At 35.1% G+C, this 22,600-nt stretch overlaps 1 protein-coding gene across 3 annotated transcripts in view; it reads left to right on the plus strand.

Moving 5' to 3' along the window:
* The window catches only part of didum (dilute class unconventional myosin), an 814,019-nt gene that overhangs the window by 122,146 nt on the left and 669,273 nt on the right, over positions 1-22,600 (plus strand). For all 3 annotated transcript variants that reach the window (XM_090373351.1, XM_090373360.1, XM_090373369.1), the window contains exons 5-6: positions 4,501-4,645; positions 17,883-18,039. In XM_090373351.1, the coding sequence (XP_090229477.1) occupies positions 4,501-4,645; positions 17,883-18,039 (302 nt within the window). The remainder of the gene's footprint in view (positions 1-4,500; positions 4,646-17,882; positions 18,040-22,600) is intronic.

Raw genomic sequence — 22,600 nt, forward strand, 5'->3', positions numbered from 1 at the left:
GAATAATGGAATATCTTTAAAGCAATAGTCACAAAAGGCATGAATACATATCTCTCTATACATTAAAAACGTTTTCCTCCTAGTGATTCGAGCCAATGGGAGAAGTTGGCGAGGCAATTACGTCACTACAAATGCAATTAATTATTGACAACTGCCTCCATGACGTTCACCAGCCTCGTGCATGTGCTTCCTTGTGTAACGTTTGATATTTCATTGTAACGTATTTTGTATATTAATGAATATTGTATATTTGTAAATACAGTAATTTAGTATTTTGTAAATATTTTTACAGTTTGTAAATATTTCAGTGAAATATTTTAGTCCTACTCTTTGGGATGCAACAATATTCTTCATGCATTATGAAACCCAAAGCAAAAGGCCTTTAACTAAGTGACCTATGTAAACGCAGGTAAATAATTATTGTGATATTTATTCCACATTGTGAATGCCACGCACTTCAAATGCACAGGTAAATAATTACATAAGTCATTTCCTGATTAGATATTGATCATAGTGACATAGTGTTTTTTGTCTGGCGGCACTGAGGTCTCCCCAACTCAGCGTTTTTACTCTGTGTAGAATACAATACTCTGCATAAGGCCAGGGTGTGTGTTAGTGTGTGGGTTGTGTTGCTTCTCTGGCCACTTAGTCTGGGGGCCTGCGGAGAGTCACTAACACCCCCAGTTTCCATCATCACCCTGGGGAGGTGGCCAGGACACATTAGGAGAGAAGAAAGCCCTGGAAGGGTGAACCCTGGTGTAGCCTAGGCATCCAAGGAGAGCCCAAAAAAAAAAAAAAAAAAAAAATTATTGGAAAGGAGATAATGGGGAGATAGGAAGAGGGTGCAATAAAAGAGCAGAGAACACAGAGAGGAGAGCAATAGTTGAGGCACTCTCCTGATTTGAAAGGAGAGATCCCCTGGTACAGGATGCCCATTGTGATCCAGAGGGTGGGAGTTGAAAGTAGATGGTGGTGGTGAGCACGACGAAAAATTGGGTCGGGGCTGCCCAGGATGGGGAAAGAGGATTGGGGGAAGGAGATTCAACCACCTCAGGTGGTAAGAATAAAAGAACATAGGGAAAGAGATTCCTGTGGTGGAGTGTGCTTTTTGCAGCTCTGTCCCACACTGGCCTGGGGGTTACCATAATGGCCAGTGTCAGCATCCTACGCCATGCCAGTTAGGAAAAGCTACAGCATGATGTCAGCTTGGATAACCATGAGGCCCCTGAAGACCTGCATAGCCATCAGTCTGTCCAGTGAAGAGTCTAAGATAGAACATGCAATTAATAACTTTCATTCACTTTTTATATATTAGATTAGATATTGATCAGTGTGTTTCGACATGTGTGTCTTTTGGGTAGAAAAGATTCGACTTACTCCATCCTACCTCTACATATTACGTAGAAAAGTGTGTGAGGGGGTTAGCGAGCAGGGGGCAAAGCCCCTAGTATTCTATTAAGAAAATATAGCGTGAGATGGAGGAATACACAGCTGACCAGTCTGATAGATTAGGCTAGTCAAATTAGAAAATGAAGAAGAAAATGAATCAGATTGGACCATTGCATAATGATGTGGAAAAGTCTAACCTAATAGAGCTAATGTTGATTAATTGAATAGGTATTTCTAATCAATCTTCATGGATAAAAAGGTCCTTCATAATGAAGAGAGGCTGGCTGTACAAGCGAGGCTGAGCAGTATGAAATTAGCGATACTGAAATTACAGAAGTTTGTATATTAGCAAACATTTTCAAGCCTAAAGGAAAGAATGGCTCCTGGAATTGGTGGCATATATTCAGTAATTTTGAGGAAGACAATGAGAGAGTGCATTGAACCTTAAAGGTTAATTATGAGGGGATCATTGAACTCCTTTGGATCAGAGAAATGCTAAATATTTCCAACAGTTCTTATTTATCCACTTCTGACTTCAGTGTAGGGAAAATCATGGAAGTAATAATTAGTAATGCAAAACAGAGTCAGTTCTGAAAGAAACATAGCATGGTGTTTTCAAGGGAAAATAATTTTTAACCAGCCTGGTTAGTTATTTTGACTGGCTGCTCATTTGCTGGATGTAGGAACATTTGACTGAGTCCCTCATCAGAGTTTAGTATATAAGCTGGAACAGGTTGGATCATGAGTAAGATTCTAAGGTGGATGGCAGGGTAGCTTCAGTGGAGAAGGTAAAGGTTTGTGAATAATGGTTACTCTTCAGATTGGGCTAATGTTAGAAGTGGGTTTTTCCAAGGATTGGTTGTGGGATTGCTGTTGTTTCTCATTTTCTTAAATGACATTGATGAACGGATCGAGGGTATGGTGTAAAGATTAAGATTGATTAACGATCAGCACCAAGCAGCTCTCCAGATAACTTGAATTAGCTTCAGGAATGTTTCAAAAGATGGTAACTATGTTTTAAATCTGCAAAATGCAAGGTAGTAGCAATCCCAAAGTGGCATATATGCTTGGTGGGGTTGAATAAAAAAAAAATCAAAATCATGAAGTTCTTTGGGCAGTGTTGATGTGCAGCAAGTACGCCTGCCTATCTGTACTTGCATTTTGGTGTCCTATCAATGGTTTATTGCTGATTTTCTTATAGAGCTAGGGAAGTCATGATCCCACTGTGCAAGACAGTTGTAAGATCACTCTTGGAATGCTGTTTCCAGTTATGGAGACTGCACCTAAAAACAATGATATTGAAGATGGGCAACTCAGTTGGTGAGTTCTGAAAAAGGGTGCCTATATGAGGGAAGCATCGAATATGTGGACTACAGGGCTTGGCAGCTAGGGACGTTACTGAAAATCTAATTGAAGTTTACATGGCTCTGAGATTAAATAGTAATTTGCATGAGCTGCATGCATTTCATATAATTGTATGCTATGAATGATTCAACGTAATGATTGTTTTATTATCATAAATGAAGTTGCTATTGCACAGACTAAACCTGAGGGCCATTTGTGAGAACTGCAACACCATTTTAATCTTCTGGCATATTTTATCTGACTGCTAATTTTACCAGTGCATAAAATATTTGTTTTATTAGCATTAGTAGAAGCATATGATGCAAGAAAGCAAGCTTATACAGCATCAGCCAAAAAAAAAAACAAAAACAAAAAAACACCTTCCTGTTTCACCAATCCATTCACTCCCAAAGTTTGTCTAGTTCAGCCTTGGATTTATTTAATTTAATACACAATGGAAGTTTGTTCCAGCAGTCAATCACCCGCTGGCTAAAGGCAAATTTCTGCACACCTATTCTACAACTGCCTTTCTTCAGTTTAAATATATGCCCCCTCAGGTGTGGAATCTGAGTAAGAGGAAGAATCTCATCGGCATTGAGCTTGCTCAAACCATTCAAGGCCTTATATACCTCAGTCAGATCACCTTGCAGGTGCCTAGTCTCCAGATGCTGCAATTTGCAGAACTTAAGCATATCTTTGTAACAGCAACCCTTTGTTCCACTCACTAATCTCGTTGTCCTTCTCTGTACTTGTTCTAGTAGCTCAACATCTTTCCTAAAATGAGGCTTCCAGACCTGTATGCAGTACTCAAAGTGTGGCCTGATCATTGCCTTACACAAGGAGATAATCATCTCCTTATCTCTGCGGGCCTGACCTAGCCAAGTGGTCAAGAGCAAGACTGCATAGCACGTGTTCCTTGAGTGGACCGGGGTTCAAGCCCGTGACTACTAAATACGATAAATATTTGTATTGACGATTTATTGTAAACTCTACTGACCTGGTTGTCGTGCCGGAGTATAAACAGAAAAAAAAAAAATTTTTTCCCCTTATCTCTGCTAGCAAAATTCTTATATATCATTGACAAGACCCCATGTATATTACTCCATTTGACTGGGCTAGTTATACACTTAGCCATTTTTATCAGACCACATGTCAAATATTTAAAAATTTTTGCGAATTATTGACTTATACATATATATCTAGTTTATTAGATAGTATGAACCAGAGCCATAATGCTCAATACGTTCTATGTTGATATCAATATTTGTAAAATAATAAGAGAAGTTTACCTCAATATAGTACGTAGAACACTTCCATATGATACTCTCCAGAAATTAAAACAAAAAAATGTAAGATTTTCGATTTTTTTGTTTTAATTTCTGGAGAGTATCATACAGAAGTGTTCTATTTACTATATCGAGGTAAACTTCTCTTATTATTTTACAAATATCTAGTTTATAGCATTAATTTTGCATTGTACTGTCTTTTTACTCGATTTTACACTTGTACATTTTTTGATGGCGTAATGTTCCTTTAAAGATTACTGTAAATCTTATTCTCTTTTACTTTTATGGTCTGGTCTTGGTGCACTGTAGCCTTAGTTGCATTTGTGTCAGTAAAGTGGAAACAAAACCAAACAGACTAAACAACTAAAAAATAAATAAAAATTTACACCAAATATGTGGTTATTCACATTTGCTCGAATAGCATATCATAAAAGTTATTCACATGATAATAATTTGTGGTGTAAATGTTTTTATATTTTAGGCATTGTACTTGTGGCAATTAATCCTTATGAAGAATTACCCATTTATGGCATTGATACTATCATGGCATATAGGGGACAAGCTATGGGAGACCTTGATCCTCATATATTTGCAGTATCAGAAGAGGCATACACAAAAATGGAAAGGTTGGTATATAGGATTAATTTAGTGATGCTACATAGCAGAAATATGAAAACTTAATGGTTATGAATTCATTCTCTGTAAACTGAATACATCTTCATTATTAATATGTACACACTGTTGAATACCTTCATTATTAATATGTACAACTGTTGAATACCTTCATTATTAATATGTACACACTGTTGAATACCTTCATTATAAATACATACATACTGAATGCTGTGCACACACAATGAATTTATAAACATTCATTGTCTTTTATTTTATATGTGTGCTTAATGCGATTGTAAAAATAAATGTAGGTGACAGCTCCAAAGAAATTGGTGATATCTGAATTGACTAAAAATTGGTAAGGACTTGCAATGTGCAAGATAACTAGAAATGTGGTGGATTTTTTTTGTGGTGTGCCATTTCATGCACCAGAAAATTTCCCCCATGTATAGCAAGCACTTTCAAAGCCTGAAGTATTCTGTTTATGTTAGAGGATCACTCAATAGGTAACCCTTGAAAATAAAGCTCTTGCATTAACTGTTAATCAGTGATTAGAAATCTGAAGTATATTCTCGCTTCCTGAATTATAGTTAACTTTTACTGCAGTAGTTTGTTTCCGAAGTGATTTTTTTTTTTTTTTTTTTTATGGTTTTCATAAAATTACACACGAGAACTTGTCAAATGACCTGCCACCATCTTGGCAACTATTCAGCTTTTTGCTTGAAGAGCAGTATGGCACCGGACAATAGCTGATGCTTTGTTTGTAGTTTCAGGTTACTTGTTTTATTTCTCTCACATTAAACAACAAGACCCCATGAGCTGCTCTGACAGCGTGTCTGCACTGCTCAGAAAACTTCATATCTCACTGCACAATTACCCCAGGTCCTTTTCATTTTCCACTACCCTAGGTGTAGTACCATATAGTTGGTATCTTACTTTAGGATTACTGCTATCCATATGCATTTGTCAATATCCTTGCATTTGTCAATGTTAAACTTCAATTCTTAGCCCATCTGCCTAATTTTTCTAAATCGTATGCAGCAGCATAAGATTTATAAAAATGCATCTTATGCACTTTTATTACTGTCATTTACCACTCTGTCAACCTTTGTATCATCTGCAACCTGATGTACTTTCATTGATATAATTAATAAATGTAGGAAACAACAATGGGCCAGCACCAGACTCTGAAACCCCACTAATAATATTAGTTTATGAAGAGTAGTGTCGATTGATAACCACTCTGTCTTCTCCATGCAACCATCCCTTTATCCATAACAGTAATTTGCCCTTACTGCTATACTGCTCCAGTTTGTACAACAGTCTTTTATGTGCAATAGTGTCAAAAACTCTTTCTTGAATTCCAAGTATATTATCAGAATTATTTTTTTGCATCCATTTCTTTTGTCGCTGCACCATAGTACCGAATCAAATTGGTCAGACAAGATCTCCTCTTAACATACCCATGATGTGATTAAAGTATAACTGTTCTGTCAAGTTGGTCCTATATCACTTCTTTATCTAGTGGGTGGTTGATTGTTGGAACAGGCTTCCATCTGTGTTGTGGAAGTGGATGGGTTGAATAAATTTAAGGGAAAACTAGATATTCTTGGAGGATACGGATGAGTGACTTGTTTTTTTTTTGGCTGATGCTGTATCAGCTATTTGCTTTCTTGCATCACTTTCCATTACTACTACTAACTCCATTATTTTCTCAGGAACAGAAATTAAGCTAACAGGTCTGTAATTACTAATGTCACCCTTTAATCCCCCTTCGTAAATTGGGGATAGATTCACACATCTCCAGTCTGTAGGGACCTCCCTTGAATCCAGAGATGCTCCATAATTATGACTAAGGGTTTGCTTACTTCCTTTGCTGCCTCCCTTAATTTAATTGAATAGTTCTCATCCACCCCAGGCTCATTTTCACATTTATCTTCTAGAATTTCTCTTCAATTTTCTTCTCATTTATTACAAAATCATTTCACACTCTGTTAAAGACTGATAAACTTCTGGCATATGCTGCTCGAAAGAATTCCTCATATAAATGTAGATACAAAATCCCCATTTAGTTTGTCAGCAATCCGAGGAGGATCATCAACAGTTAAACTACCGATATCTAGTGGACCAATGTGATTCATCCTGTTCCTTCTAGTATTTAATAATTAAAGAAGTCTTTAGTGTTTTTCTCGCATCTTTTGCCAAAGATTTCTCCTAATTGGCCTTGGCCTACTTAACCTCCTTTGTAACTTGATTGCAGGCTATTTTAAATCTGCCATAGACTTTATCGTCAGATAATTTATATGCATCCCATGCATTTTTTCTTCTCTGCCACATGTCTCGTTAGATCATTTGGTATATGTTTAGGTCTAATCCTTGAACAGAATTTATTAGTTGGTATGAATAGCCCAGTAATTTCTTTGATAATTTCCTTGAGTGTTTCCCATTTAAAATTTGTTGTTGGTAACATCATCAGTTGGTCCTGTCAATACATCACTATATTGAATTAAAAAAATGTCTGAGACCACTAGTTTTCTTTACAAAAGTAAAAACCTTTCCCATTACCCCAGATTATAGTTATTCTTTAAGAAAATCCCACATCAATGAATTCCAATCACTGCCACCTAGTGGTTATTTTTTCTGCAGATTCTTAATGCATGAAGAATTACTGCTGAGATCAAGAATATTGCTATCTCTTTTTTGCTATCTATCACACTGCTGCTATTGATGTAGAAAACAGTCATCCAGTAAATCCAAACAAATCCAGACACTTGAGGGTGACAAACCCTCAAGTTCCAATATGTTGAAAGTTAAAATTCTCCATTATACGATATTCTGATTTACTGGCCCACTCTATTTCTCTGTATAGTTGTTCATTGTACTCATCACAATCATTAGTCCTGTAACATGCTCCTACTCTCATTTTTGTTTTTTCCATTGCTTAAGGCACACCAAACTGACTAAAATTTGGACCGGCCACACATGTCAGCTGGATGCAATGCCTTAGATTTTGTGCCTCTTAACTAAGAGCATAACCCCTCCCCTTTTGCCCTGTCTGTCCTTTTTGTAAACATTATACTTCCCATATTCTAATTCTACATTTCTTATATCTAAGTCTCGCCATTGTCTGATATCTTCACAATATCTGCATTTGATGACTTGATCAGTACTTCAAATTCATCTGATTTATTTACTATCTCCCTAGCATTGGTGTACATGCAAGTATACATGCACCTGCTTTTAGTTACTCCAACACAGCCCAACTATTTCCTTGTTACAAGATGACCCACAGCATATCTTGAAATCGTTGGTACTTGCTTTTGGGGCTGCTGCATATTCTAATAGAAACTTTGCAAAAATCACTTTCATCTCTGCCTGTGGCTACTGTTAATCAATTAGTCTGTTCCCCCCCCCCCCCCAAGCTATCAGGTTTTCCAACCCACCTAACACTGCCTCTATAGCATCAGCAAATATTCTTGCACCCTTTCTGTTTAAGTGTATCCTGTCCCTGTAGAAGCAGTGTTCCCGTTAACAACACAAAAACAGAAACACAGAAGCAGTCTCCCCCGTTAAGCACAGACCATGCTGAGAACAATTCGACCCCACAAACCTTGCACAATCTCTCTGGTGCAAAATTAATTGACAAGGCTTTCATCCTGTACTTCCTTCTATCATGTCTGGGCAGAATTGCAGACACTTTCAAATTCAACACTAACTCATGACTTTTTCTCAACATTGCCCTGTACTTGTTAAGTAAGTCCTCAGATCTGCTACTCTTAATATAATTAATGCCTACATTCACATGACTGTTATCTTTTGTGCCCTTAAAAGATGATATCTGCTCTACAACATCAACTTTTGCCCTTTGCATACCTTGTTCCTATTTCACCTATCCTTTTTGTACAATATATTTCCTGTTTCCCTGACAATAGAGTTACTAACAATAGCTACCTCCAGTGGGCCCAGTGCATTCTGCCTTGGGGGTTGCTGCTGCATTTTCTGATGATCAAGTGGCATTGAGGTGGGCAGCTGAGAGCTTTATGGGCTCCAGTATAATTTCTTTGAGGGCATCCACCCTGTTCTTTTTCTCATAAACACTGATCGTATTGCCGAGTTGATACTATCCTTGCACTCTTTACATTGAACACACACACACACACACACACACACACACACACACACACACACACACACACATTCCCCTTGTTTGTATCATGTACTTTTCCAGATAAATCATCAAACAGCTAGTACATTTCATGAGGCCGTGAATTGGAGGAAAACTGCTCCCCTCAGTTCTTCTCGAGCCACAGCAGTCCCACTACTTTGAGCTCTTTGATTTCCATTCAAATTCAGTTTAATTGATACTAAACTAATATACTTAAATTCAGTAAGGACATTATGCAGCAATAATACTTATGCTATGAAGTTTACATTATTAAATATATGTTATCGAGTTTACGTTATATGCACGTGCAAAGTGGTGCAAGTGCGCTACCTTTAGATGTTGAAGTAATAAACAGTTTTTAATATTCTCATTAATTTATTGAAACATTTGTCCTTTTTCAGTATATTAATAATTGTCTTCTATTGACAACACATTGCAGTTTATTTTGCGTAGACATCATTATTAACACAAAGGAAAATGACACAGTATTTCACTTTGAAATAGCCACGAACACACTTGAACATTGAGTGATTAGAAACAAAGTTCCTGAAATAACCTCACACTGTCGCTCTCTCACCAGACTGTGTGAAAGCTAACTGCTCCCCCCACCATACTCCTGTGCTGACAACGGTACAACTGGCAATGATGCAACAAGGTCACTGGAGACTATCCTGGGTCCACACAATAGTTAAAGCCAACATTTGATTTTTAACTCCAATAATGACAAATTAAGAATATTTCTATGCAATTCCGTATATATCTTCGATTAAATAATCGGAAGCGAATACATCAAGCGGCAGGAGTAATATTTCAGCATAACAACCAGTGCACTAAAAGTAGATACTGTAATTTATTATTATTTATTTATTTTTTTTTTTGGGGGTGGCGGTATTTTGGAAAATTGACAATTTGGATAATCAACTCTTTACTGTAGTTTTTTTTTTTCACCACCTTTCAAAATATCCTACTAGCGCCCATGGTTATATGTATTATGTTTTTGAGTTTGTGATATCATTCTGATTGTAAAGTTAAGTTAATTATAATAGATAATAAAATTATCTATCAAAACACTAAGATTTTCTCTACCATGCACCACACTAAAACATCATATACAATGTGTACTTGCTAGTTAAATCCTGAGATCTTGTACTCTTATCAGTAGTGCCAGTGTGTACAATAGTTCACTTTTTTGTGCTCTTAAAAGATGATTCCTGCTCTACAATATGATCTACTTTAGTCCCTGGCAGATATGCTGTGGTCTTATTCCACCTGTCCTTTTTGCACAGTATACTTTCCCCTTCTGGCAGTCAAGTCACCAACTGTAGCTACTTCTTGTGGGATCAAGGATCTCTGCTGCAGAGGATGTCTTTGTCTTATCTGATGCTGGAGCATGGCTCAAGCATTGGACTGGGCATCTGAATGCTTGATGAGTTCCTCTCTTTTACTCTGAGGGCATCAAGCCTATTCTTTAAGCCGTCATATAATCCTATCAGAATGTCGAGTTTGCTCTTAATTTCCTCATGCTCTTTGCAATGAATACACACAAAGGCATCCCCTATGGCTGTATCCTGTACTGTTAGATGTAGCTTTGCAAAAAGCTACCACCAAACCAAAGCATTCCCTGTACAGGCAACCCGTGGTTTATGAACGTTCAATTTACGAACATTTGCTATAAAGAACATCACATTCATTCAAAATTTCTTAAAGTCACCAATAGATAGTTCCTTATAAAACGATAATTGTAAACATAATTGTAAGATTTAAATAAATAAATTTTTAAAAAATGTATTTATTACAATAATTATCAGGAAATTGTTGAACTGGGCAATAAAATGGACCTTGACCTTGATGTGACTGATGTTTGAGGAATTAACAACCAATGAAATAATTGAAATAGAGACACATCTAAATTGTGAAGTAACAGAAGAACCTGATATTTCACAGCCTCCCAGAACATTTACAAGACAGAAAATGGCTGCAGCTTTTAAATCAATTTCTGAGGGGTTGGCAATCATTGAAAAAGAAGATGCAAATATGAAAAGAATTGCAAAAGTGAAAAGAGGCATTTATGACTGTCTAGCATGCTACAGTGAGATTTTTGAAGGAAAAAAAAAAAAAAGAAAAAAGAATCTAACTGTGCAATCTTCTATAAAAACATATTTTAAAAAAGTGGAAAACTCAGCTGTTTCTTCATTATCAGATGCCCTTCCATCTACCTCATCTGCACCTAGTGTCGCTTATGTGGAAAATATTGAACTCTGATGAAGATATTGAAGAATAAAAGTTGAATACGTATGTATGTACAGTACGTATATTATGTTAGTACTCATTTTCGTTATTTCTATTTTGTAACTAAGTTTTTAATTAAAATTAACAAGTACGATATCTTGTTTTTTTGTTCTTTTTTTTTTTATTTTACGTTACGTATCTTTTTTTTTTTTTTTTTTTTATGAAAACCCAAAACACGAAAGATATCAAAAAATATCAAAAATATATCAAAGTTTCGGGGATGCCCGAAACTTTGCTCTAGAGACTAAACAACGATAAACCATATAATGCATGTATACATTATAATAAAATGTATTGTATAGACCATTCAATGTTTAGTACATGGTTTTAATGCTTCAAAATGGCTGCGAATTTATATGATATATATCTTAAAAGCTCAGGAATGCAAGATACTCATATCGAACAAAACGTATAATGAACAACTTGGAACAGAACTTGTTCGTAAACCAAGAGTTGCCTCTACTTTGAGTCCTTTGCTTTTCTGCTCTTGTCTGAGGCATGATGTTAGTTTAAATTTAATTTGAACACAACACACAAAACTAAGAGATTGAAAAGAATGATGCTACCTAATCCTGCTTAATTAATGGTAGTACAAAGTGTGCTCTCCTAGATTACATTATATGCTATGTGATAAAATCATATTATTATTAAAACACTTTTGTGTTGCTATAAATTATAGTGGCTAAGGTAAAGAAAGTACACATGAGGAGCACTCAAAAGTTCGATGAAATTTACCAGTAAAAGTACTTTGCCGTAACGGCATTTGTATTGTTGCTCGCTTGGTAAACAGATGGTGGGTGTTATCGGTTTGAAGTAGAAGTTGAATCCCACGGGAGCTTGAAACCCTCCTGAAGTGGAGGGGGGGGTAACCTGACCTTTTTTCTTTAGAATCACTAATTGAATTAACTAATTGAATCACGAATATAGTCGTATTGGAAGTTCTGGCGTCGTAAAAAATGTTTGTAGCATAGTTTCACCGCTAAACTTTTTTGAAGTTTGCCCTGCTTCTCGTGTGGGCTTCCTTTACCTTTGCCTTTTTTTTCTTAATAAACAATTTATCCACTAGTCCATCAGTGAGTCTAAAGAAAAAAGGTCAGGTTACCCCCTCCACTTCGGGAGGTTTTCAATCTCCCATGGGATTCAACTTCTACTCCTGACTGATAACACCCACTGTATGTTTACTGAGCGAGCAACAATACAAATGCCTTTATGGCAAAGTACTTTTACCGGTAAATTTCATTGAACTTTTGCGTGCTTCTCATGTGGGCTTTCTTTACATTTGCCATTATACTTTATAGCCCTCTTCTGATACTGATTATGCTGCTACCATGCTACTTAGAAAACCTCGTAGTATCGCCTATCTCAATACTACAACAATGGAGTCAGAATTTGAATTTCTTATCAGTGCAGCTCGATGGAAGAAGTCAGCTGTGGTTTCTTAAGCATTTACACGGACCAAGTAATAAAAAAATTCACCAAATTAATCAGAGAATTACAAATAATAACTATATTACTAATTTTAAATAAAAAAAAAAAGAACATTTAAGCAGTAAAGAAAGTTCCACTTAGCAGCTCCTGAGAAAGCTGTGTCCAGATAGTCTTATCAGTAACTAAATATAAAGATTAATAAAAATGAATATCAATAAAGATTAATTTTCAAAGAAAGTGAATGTGCCAAATGACAAATTTATTGTGCGCTGCCGATAAAATCGGAAATTTACAAACATATGCCAAAATACTGCCCTCCCTTGTTAGCAATTTAGTAATGGCCACCTCCATCTGAAACAATGATTGAAGACCAATGAGATAGAGAGAGAGAGAGAGAGAGAGAGAGAGAACAGAGAATTTTATGCAACGCTCATAAGTCTTGCATAGGTAGTTTGATGATGAACTGATCATAGCATAGCACTTTGCATACAGGTTTCATTTGGTGGCCAGCAGACTTTCTATCATATGACCAGAGCATGTTTACTTTCTGCAGCTGAAAGTGCCAATAATGGGGTTTTCGAAAGCATCATGTTAAATATTGTTTAACTTTACTTTAATATAAATTGAATTTGGAGAAACAATTTGTCAATGCTATTCAAAGAATAATTTTTCCATAAAATTGCAAATATTTAAAATTTTCCAGATTTTGGGCATCCAGATTTCGGATATTCTACCTATACTACATTTATGACGCTTATACAATAATACTCAAGATATGTTTAGCTTAATTGAATGAAATCTTTTTAAAAATTTTCCATTCTTTTGAAGCAAAAGTATAATAAAAGCAGTGTGGTATATTACTTAATTTCAACTTACATATAAATGTAAGTTGAAAACTTTGCCACTTAATGTTCTACGTTAATGCTTCTTAAATTGCACAAAATATCTACCAAAATATTGGCGAAAACTGAAAAATGACCTCTAAAAAGTGGAGGCAATTTTATAATAATGCTTTCTCACTTATAGTACTCTTTGTGGCCAGTCCCTTGAAAGTGCTATAATAGGAGTTTACTATATGTGTATGAATGCTTTTATCAAAGCAGTAACAACAAATTACATCTGTATATGTACAGATTGAATTATTTATTATTCATGAAATATCTGTTATACCTATTACTCATGAAACTCTACAGAGATATGCTGTCATCTATAAACTGTGTTTTTACAAGTAATGCTATCTGCTTCAGTAATAGATATCGTCAAAAATCATTGTAGAAAGGCATCACCATTTAACAAGCTTCAAGACACTGAAATCAATGAAATGCTTGAGAATTCAGATCTGAATTTGATGAAATTGAATCAAATAATAAGAAAAAGAAAAAAAGAATTAATGATGAATTTTTTGCATTTTTTAGATGTTACAAAAGAATTTTCAATTATTTTCTCTTATTTTTTTAAAAAATTGCTTAATTTTTGTCAATAATCCCACTGTAATATTCAGCTATAAAATCAAAATATGAAAAAATTATTATCTGAAAGCATTTATGTACATATTTTTTCAGTTTTTACAAACTTCCAAATTTCTCAAGAAAACTCACTTGGGAAAGGTGTAATGCCGCATAAATCAGCATGGGAAATAATCCATTGGCCAAAAATAAGCTGAAAATATACCAACCTTTTTTCAAGTGAATATCCTGAAAAATGAAATGAAATAATGAAAAAGTAATAAAAAACGAAAAATTTAGTACAGCCACTCTCTGGCTTATGTAATACTCGACTTACAGAAATTCGACTTTACGTAAGTTTTTGCCAGCCAGTGCAAACTTAAAAACATCATGGAAACGTATTTTGCATCATGTAGAAATAAATGGAGGTATCGTGAAAATATCGCTATGTGAATCCAATAACACATTGTATATTTTTTTTTTTTTTTTTTTTTGGTAATTTGTTCCAAGACCTTGGAAGTTGAAATATTTGCTATATATCTAAGCTATTTATCTCTTTAAAAGGTCATTTTTATAATGGAAATTGCACTACATTTCATTGTTATCATATGTTCCGTTATAAGAATAAATTTTGAAGGCCTTTGTGATATTTTTCTGAAACACATTTCTGGAGGTCACTACCATAAAACAATAAAAACAATTTGCACTTTCCCATTTATTGGGCTTTTCTGTTAGTGCAATCTATTATAAATAGGTAGTAAACCAGACCCTATTGCATTTGTGATAATACCGATAACTGGAATTCTGTGGGTTTTTACGTTACGGTATTATGGTAAAATGAGTTCCCCTTCAAGAAAATCTTCAGTCATATAAAATATACAAATAAATTTTCAGGATCTTCTCTTCATTCCTATTTACTTATTACAGTGGTGAAGGGAAAGTGACCAATGGAAAGTGCAAGTGCTGGCAGTGCTAGGAAACAAAACAAAATTGATTTCGAAATGAAGACGATTAATTAAGAAGTACGAAGCAGGACCAAGTTTGTCATCTATTGCACGGAATTAGGTCTCGCTGCTTCAACATTGAATACTATTTTAAGGGGCAGTGCAATTTATCAATTGAGTTAGAGCGAAACCGTGCTGTAGAAGTACTGTGTTATATGGAGGTTCCTATATGTCTATCTATTATTATCTATTGTAATAATAATTCCAGCAGAAAACAAGCCGTATTTAACTTAGGCTCAATTCCAAAGTAATATTTTCTTTCTATAGTTGAATCTTTATATAACGACTACCCCAGGGAATGAGAAAACGTTACATCAATCGTTCATCAAATAGCATTAGGGTAACGATAAATTGGCCGTGGCCAACTGCATAGAACATTATAATGTGTGGGACATTAAAAAGAGGATCGCAATAAATGCTTCGGCTGTATATATGAACACTGTTAAAAAATAAAATTCACTATTAAAAATGTCAGCCACTGAGCATTTTTTAAAAAAAAGTAAGCGGGCCACTGGCATTGGTGGGACTTTGGCAAATGTGTTAGGGGTCACGGTCAATCAAGTAAGATCAGCTGTGCTGGTGACAAAATTTGTTACTAATTCTGTTCAGCCTCTTTTTTTTTTTTTTTTCCACCAGTGTATTGTGTCATATAGTAGAGAGACTGCATCTGATACACCATCCCATACCTTATAAGATTGTGAGCAGAATTACAAAACATTTACAGTGCTTTGTAGCCTCCTTTTAGGGAGTCTATCCACGACATATTTAATATTCACATAGCATCTGGACAGTGATCTTTCATACTGTCACTCTATGACATATGTACCATTATTAAGTGAAGGATCAGACCCCCCCCTACCAAAATGTGTACACACACACACACACACACACACATTAATTATATAGCTAAACACTCTTATACCATGTGAATAATCCAAAGTTAGTTTTTAAGTGCTTGTGTCCTAATTACACTAAATTTGACACAAAAGTGAAGGTTCAGGACCTTGGCCAGATACTGTCATCAGACCAAATACATGAGTTGATTACAGCTCCTCACTCCTTGGTCTGATGTTAGGATCTAGCTAGCAGGGACCCAAAAATGTCATCTTCATGTCAAATTTAGAGGTTTAATTAAGGTCATAAGCACTTAATAAACTAACTTTGAACTTTTCATTTGGTATAGGAGTGTTGTTTCATTACATAATTAAGCTACGGATAATCATTCCAAAATTACATTAGATTGAGGATAGATAATTCAGATTACTAAATTATAGGTAATAATCATTATTACCTATAATGATATTTGCATTTAGAAAGCTTCGTCTTAAGTTTATATCTCTCCTACCCAGTCCTGTTTGAAAACGTGAATCAACTATTTTAGCCAGTCTTCTCTACATAGAGGGATTGACTTGAGGACATACCTTTTCACAAACATTTGTTATATTACTATCCTGAAATTTTATCACTTTTAATGTATTATTTTTAAAATTTGTATGTTTTGGTAATAACTTTCTTATTATTCTTTTTTTTTCTTTTAATTTTAATATTTATTCATCCATAATGTTCATATGGTTTAAGCCATGGTGACTTTTTTTTTTATCATTTCAAAGAGATAATAATCATTTATTTGTAAGAAATTTATAAGTAGCTAGATTTTTTTTGGTAGTATCCATATATTTAGTATTACATACTTACTATTTTTGGTAATAAATGCCATGAAAATAGTTGGCTTAAATTTATTGGATGTTATCACGAACTGTATCAGGAGTATGGAAAACATGTAAAGAAATTCAGTGTCGACTGATTTAATATGAAAAAAAAAACAAGGGAAGTAGAGAAATACTTCCTAAATTTAGTTTGTAAATGATTTACTGCATTTATATTTTTTGTTTTGCTGTTGTAAGGAAGCTGTGTATCCTTCTTTGACAGTGACAAGTTTGGGCTTATGGTTTTCTTTAGAAATTACATTGTTTTCCATGAGGTGACCTAACATGACTAATATAGTTTTTAATCAAATAATCACCAAGAAGGTGACTGTTATTTATTAAAAACTCAAGGCACCACTGTGACAGCTTATTTGGGTCCTTTATACCTTGATCAGATAGTGGGCGGCCCCATTAGCAACTTTTCTTGGAAACTGAATAAATGTATTAAATTTAAATATGGAGCCAAGTGTTATGTGAAAGAAAAACTTTAGATTTTCAATGTAAAACAGTTATGTGAATATTAAACCCCTAATAGTAGGCAGCATGAGCCTACTGTTAGGGGTATAAAATATTTCACTGTCTGTATATTTTTCAGTCTTGATATATCCCCTCCTTTTACAGTGACAGGATGCAGTGTACCCTAGTAGTCTACTACTAGGGATTTAATATTCATGTAACTTTCATTATGTTTACAAGTAGAAGTTTTTCTTCCACTCACCTCTTTGCTGCTCATTTAGATTGGGTTAGATAAATCAGACTGTGAATAAGATTTATTCACAGTTTGATACAAATATATCAGACTGTGAATAAGATTTATTCACAGTTTGATAGGGAGTTGCCTATTATCTGATGAGGGTTCAGGAAGACCCAAAATATCTGTAATAGTGGTCTTGAGTTTTGAGAAATAACAGATTTACCTCCTTTGTTGATGTTGTTCAGTTAAAAATAATAATAGTAATTTTAGGTTGACTCATGGATAGCAATGCTGTGTGTAAAATGTGCAATAAGCCCAAGTATGTCACTATCAAAGGAGAGAGAGAATATAGCTTCCCCATCCCAGCAAGATTGCAAAATGTAAGCATAGTGAAGTGTTTTTATCAAACTGTTTTAAAATCTTCTTTGAAATTTAACCTTGTTCCTTTTCTTAAATTTAGATATTTAAATAAAAATGTATATTTGGATTAAGTACATTTTGAATGAACATATTGTAGGGAAAATCAAAATCAGTCAATCATTGTTAGTGGAGAATCCGGAGCTGGAAAGACAGTATCAGCAAAGTATTCTATGAGGTACTTTGCAACAGTAGGTGGTTCTTCGACTGAAACTCATGTTGAGAAGAAAGTGTTAGCCTCCAATCCTATAATGGAGGTAAGTTGATTATTTGAATTAGGAATTTAGTAAGATGCTCAAACACATTTTCATCATCATGACATGAGGATTACAATTAATTTTTTTTACCTTCTAAGTGTAGTTTGAAATGCTTTTCTTTTGCTAAAATTTTTTGTTCTTGTCTTTTTCTCACAGTAGACTCCACACTGTAGTTAACTTACTGCCAGGTGAAGGGGTGTTATTTTGATCTTGGTGTTTTTAGAATTCAATTAATTATCAAATCATCAAGAGTAAAATGTCTCCAGGCTTAACTTTTCAGATATTCTTGTTCTGATGTTTTAAGGCCACTTTTGCATAATTGTTTATTTGCATACTGCATATTGATGGTTTATTTTATTGATGGTTTTAATAACTATACTGAGAGATTGATAATGAACTGGACTAATATTTTTTGCAACCAGATGATATTGGTGCACAATGCACTGTATTGCAAGAACTTCGGGACATACTTCCTTTAGGTGGGCTATAAAACCTTTGTCTTCCAACCATGGAGGTAGCACCATCAGTGGCACAGGATGCCAAAGTTTCCGGTGGTACTTATTTTTCGTCAAACCATGTTTCCACAGCAAAAATAGATGCTCCAGTATAGTCAGTTTCTATAGATTTTTACAAACATCTCTCTTTGAAATTTACAATAATCATTGAAATAATGAACGTATGTCATTAGAGAAGGGCCTTATTGTCAGTAACTGTAGATTCATCAGTCTGAACAGAAAAGTTTCTCATTTTTAGTTTGTCAATTAGCTGCCATACAACGTTAACTGACATCTCATCAATTAGTCTTTGAATTGAATCGTTGCTCAATGTCAATGCTTTTAAAATACTGGAAGAATTTTGATGCATCACTGTTGAAATTACAGTCTCTAATGCAGGTCATATAACAGTCTCAGCAACTGTGTGAGTACTACCAGTTTTTGCAATGATTTCTGCAATTTTATAAGACTCGGTCATTCCATCATCATTTGTTTGTGTGTTATTCTTAAATAAGGAAGTAACAGTGTTACATTGCTCAAAATTCTATTTTATCTTTTTGAAATATTCTATATGCTTACCAACTTTATCAGGATGTTTCCTTTTTAAGTTATCTAAGTCTTGGTTTCATAGCCTCTTTGAAAAAGAAATATTAGTCATAAGACAGGCTGTCTTGAGTTGAATGGGCTTTCAATAAAATCATAAGCTAGATATTCATCCAGATACTGTCGACAATTTTTCTTTTTGGCACTTGCCATGACTGATGGGTTGAATAACTACAAGGAATTGAATAATAAAATATGAACTATTTTTATTTAACTCTCAGCCCATGTCACTTACAAAAGCACCGTGGATCAAAAAAAAAAAAAAAAAAAAAAATATTCCAGAAGGAAACAATAAATCAATACTAATTGTTGCTTAGAAAGTAGAAAAAAAAATTCAAATTATTATGGTAGGTTTTTTACATACACCCGTAAATTACATATACCCGTATATGTATTTTGTCTGTAAATTGTGTTTGTCTGTAAATTGTGTTAATTTGTCTGTTTTTCTGGACAAAAAAATCCCAGTCCCAGTTTCTGGGGGGGACCTTGCTATCTACACCCGAGACCGATTAACTCAGCCACGGAGTGAAAAAAGCCCATTAAAGTTCCTCGTGTCATCGATGAGATTTGAACCCGGGCCTTTTCCACCCGGTGTGGGGAGGACGGTGACGATACCATTGTGCTAATCATGCAGATGCACAGAAAAAGGAAACAATAGACTGAAATATTCCCTTATCCCATCCATGCCTCATATATTGACCAATGAAACAAAATAAGGAACCACGCCACTGCCAAGGTCAAAGCTGTCGGAAAGGGGTGAAAGTCAAGGATTGCGGAGATATTACCTCTGTAAGCTTAGGCATTTAATGCCAATGAAAAGCAAAGGTGGTTGAATTAAATCATGCCTGCTATCTTCCTTTTACCAAATTTCTCACTCACTCCTAACATAATATACCTATATGTTAAAAAATGATGTACATACATATACAGTGGATTCTGGTTATTTGGGCCACCGGTTAATCTGGGCAGCCGTTTATTTGGGGCAAATCTTAAAAAACAGAAAGCAATCGAGAAAATAGCCAGGGTTTACTTCACTTAATTGGGACAGCATGCTGTTTAATCGGGGCAGGAGACTGCAAGCACTGGAGATTACTCTACAATTGTCTCCGACGGTACTATATGGTTCGGTTGAAATTCTGGAGGTCACAACCATAAAACAATAAAAACAATTAGCAGTCACCTGTTTATTGGGCTTTTCTGTTAGTTAAATCTACCATAAACGGACAGTAAACTCGATCTTACTGAATTTGCGATTACAGCAACAGCTGGAATTCTGTGAGTTATTATGGTGAAATGTGTTTACACTTCCATGACATCTTCAATCATATAAAAAAATTAATTTTCAAACCTTCTCGTTATTCCTATTTTTAAAGCTTTGTAACTTGTTACTCCGTTTTCACATGCATGTATTTGTTACTTGCAATTTGTGTGTGTTGTGTTCTTTGTTATTGATTGCTTATCTTTTTACAGTTTTAAATTTTAACCCCCACCCACAAATGTCAGTGAACAGAAATGTCAAGTAGTTCATATGTACATATTGCAGTACGTATTAATTATTTCAATTATCATGTATATTCTTCCGATTTTCACGTATTTTTTAATTGTGGTAAGGTAATAAAGGGTAAATTTGTGCTTTATATATCTTTGCTTTTATAGCCTGTGGATAATATTCCTCCTATTTTCGCTAATTAGAATCGCTGTTTAATAGAATTAAAATTCAATTCATAAACATGATCACAATGACCGGCACTTACTGCACATTGTATAGTGAACGGTACTTTACTATGCTGAGTTCGTCGTAACGTGATTTGATTGTACAGTGAACCAATTATAAAGGGAGGGGGGTAAATTGTATTTTTAACTATTTACGTGAAACTTCAGATAATTGGGGCAGCCGCTTAATCGGGCCAAAATGCACTAGTCCCGATGTGTCCCAAATAACCGGAATGGACTGTATTAACAACTTTATCCTATATGTGCCTCTATGGCCGAGGCCCATATACACTAATTCACAAGGTCAAAAGACCATGTATACAGCCTTTAGTTTAAAATTATGTATTCATGGCCAATTAAATAATAATAAATAAAATTTATTATTAATAAAAATAATAAATTTTATTTATTATTTTTAATAAAATAAAAATAAATAAATAAATAAAATAGAGTCATAATAAATCTTTCTAAAATTTCCAATTAAATCTTGGTTCAGTATGGATAAAATTGCACACAATATGCACTAAATAGAGCTGGTATATTATCCTGATGGCACTAAATATCATGTTTGTGCTACCCAGTGCTTTTGGCTGCTATTTCCAATACCTTGTGACGAAATACCTCTGCTATCATTTAACAACTTGGCCCTCCTTTTGCAAACGTTATCAACAAAAGTTGAGATATAACTAAAACACTCAACTTACTAATGAATCCAGCAAGGTATCCAAATGAATGGCCTCTCGTTCAAGTTTGCTGCGCAGATTTTCATAATAGGAACAATAAAGCATGACATGAAGGCCAGTTTCCATCGCCTCACAGAAGCACAAGCCAGAAGGTACCAAACTATACTGACTCAGCCTAGACATTAAGCCATGCCCGGTCAGCAGGAAACAAGAACTCAAGTTGAACTGTTCTTGATTTCCAATTCATAGTTGTTATGGAGGGAATAAAGGCGTAGGTTTCCCTGTCTTTGTCAGAGTTATTCCATCTAGTTTGCCAAATATTTATTAACTCATTATGTATCCTCCGTCTCTCGACTGCAAGCAGCTGCCCCTCAAGCGCCTCCCCACCCCCAGCATGACCAAATGCCTAAAACCTCTGTGGAGATTCCACTTCTAAGACAGTATCTCAAGCTCATGCGGATTACCAATAAACCGCAGGCATCTTCCCAGATATTGCATTCAAAGTGCCAGTAGAGACAGTACAGCAGGCCCTGGTGATACCTAGAAGAACGAATCCTTGGGCAGACATTAAATGCTTTCTAATTAAAATTTTTTACTTTATGACACCAAGCTCCAGCAGCATATGTGATAATGGGGACAAATACACACTCATATAACATATTTAATGATTGTCCTTTGATTCCCCATTTAACCCTTATTACTCTGCAGAAGTTGGCATAAAGGAGTTTAATGTTTTGGAGTTTAATTTTTAAATATATATATGACGTGTTTCGTAAAAAACAAACTCTTCCAGATATACACCAAGGTACCTGAGGGCACACACATTCCTCAAAGAGACACCTCCACTACGAACAAGGGGGCTCTTGTTCTGTTTAGCCTTCCCTTCAGTAACGTAGTGACAGTTTTGTCTTTAGAAATATTAAGCTTATGCAAGGTACTCTAATCCAACAGTTCTTGTAGCAGGGAACTGGTGTTGTCTTCAGTATCTCTCCTGGAGTTGCCGGGAACCAGCAAAATTAAATCATCAGTGTAGGAGATGGCCTGTAAGTCCCCCCTGTCATGCTCTAA

Source organism: Mastigoproctus giganteus, chromosome 1 (assembly GCF_048544385.1).
Source record: "Mastigoproctus giganteus isolate SK-2022 chromosome 1, ASM4854438v1, whole genome shotgun sequence".
Lineage (NCBI taxonomy): Eukaryota > Metazoa > Arthropoda > Arachnida > Uropygi > Thelyphonidae > Mastigoproctus > Mastigoproctus giganteus.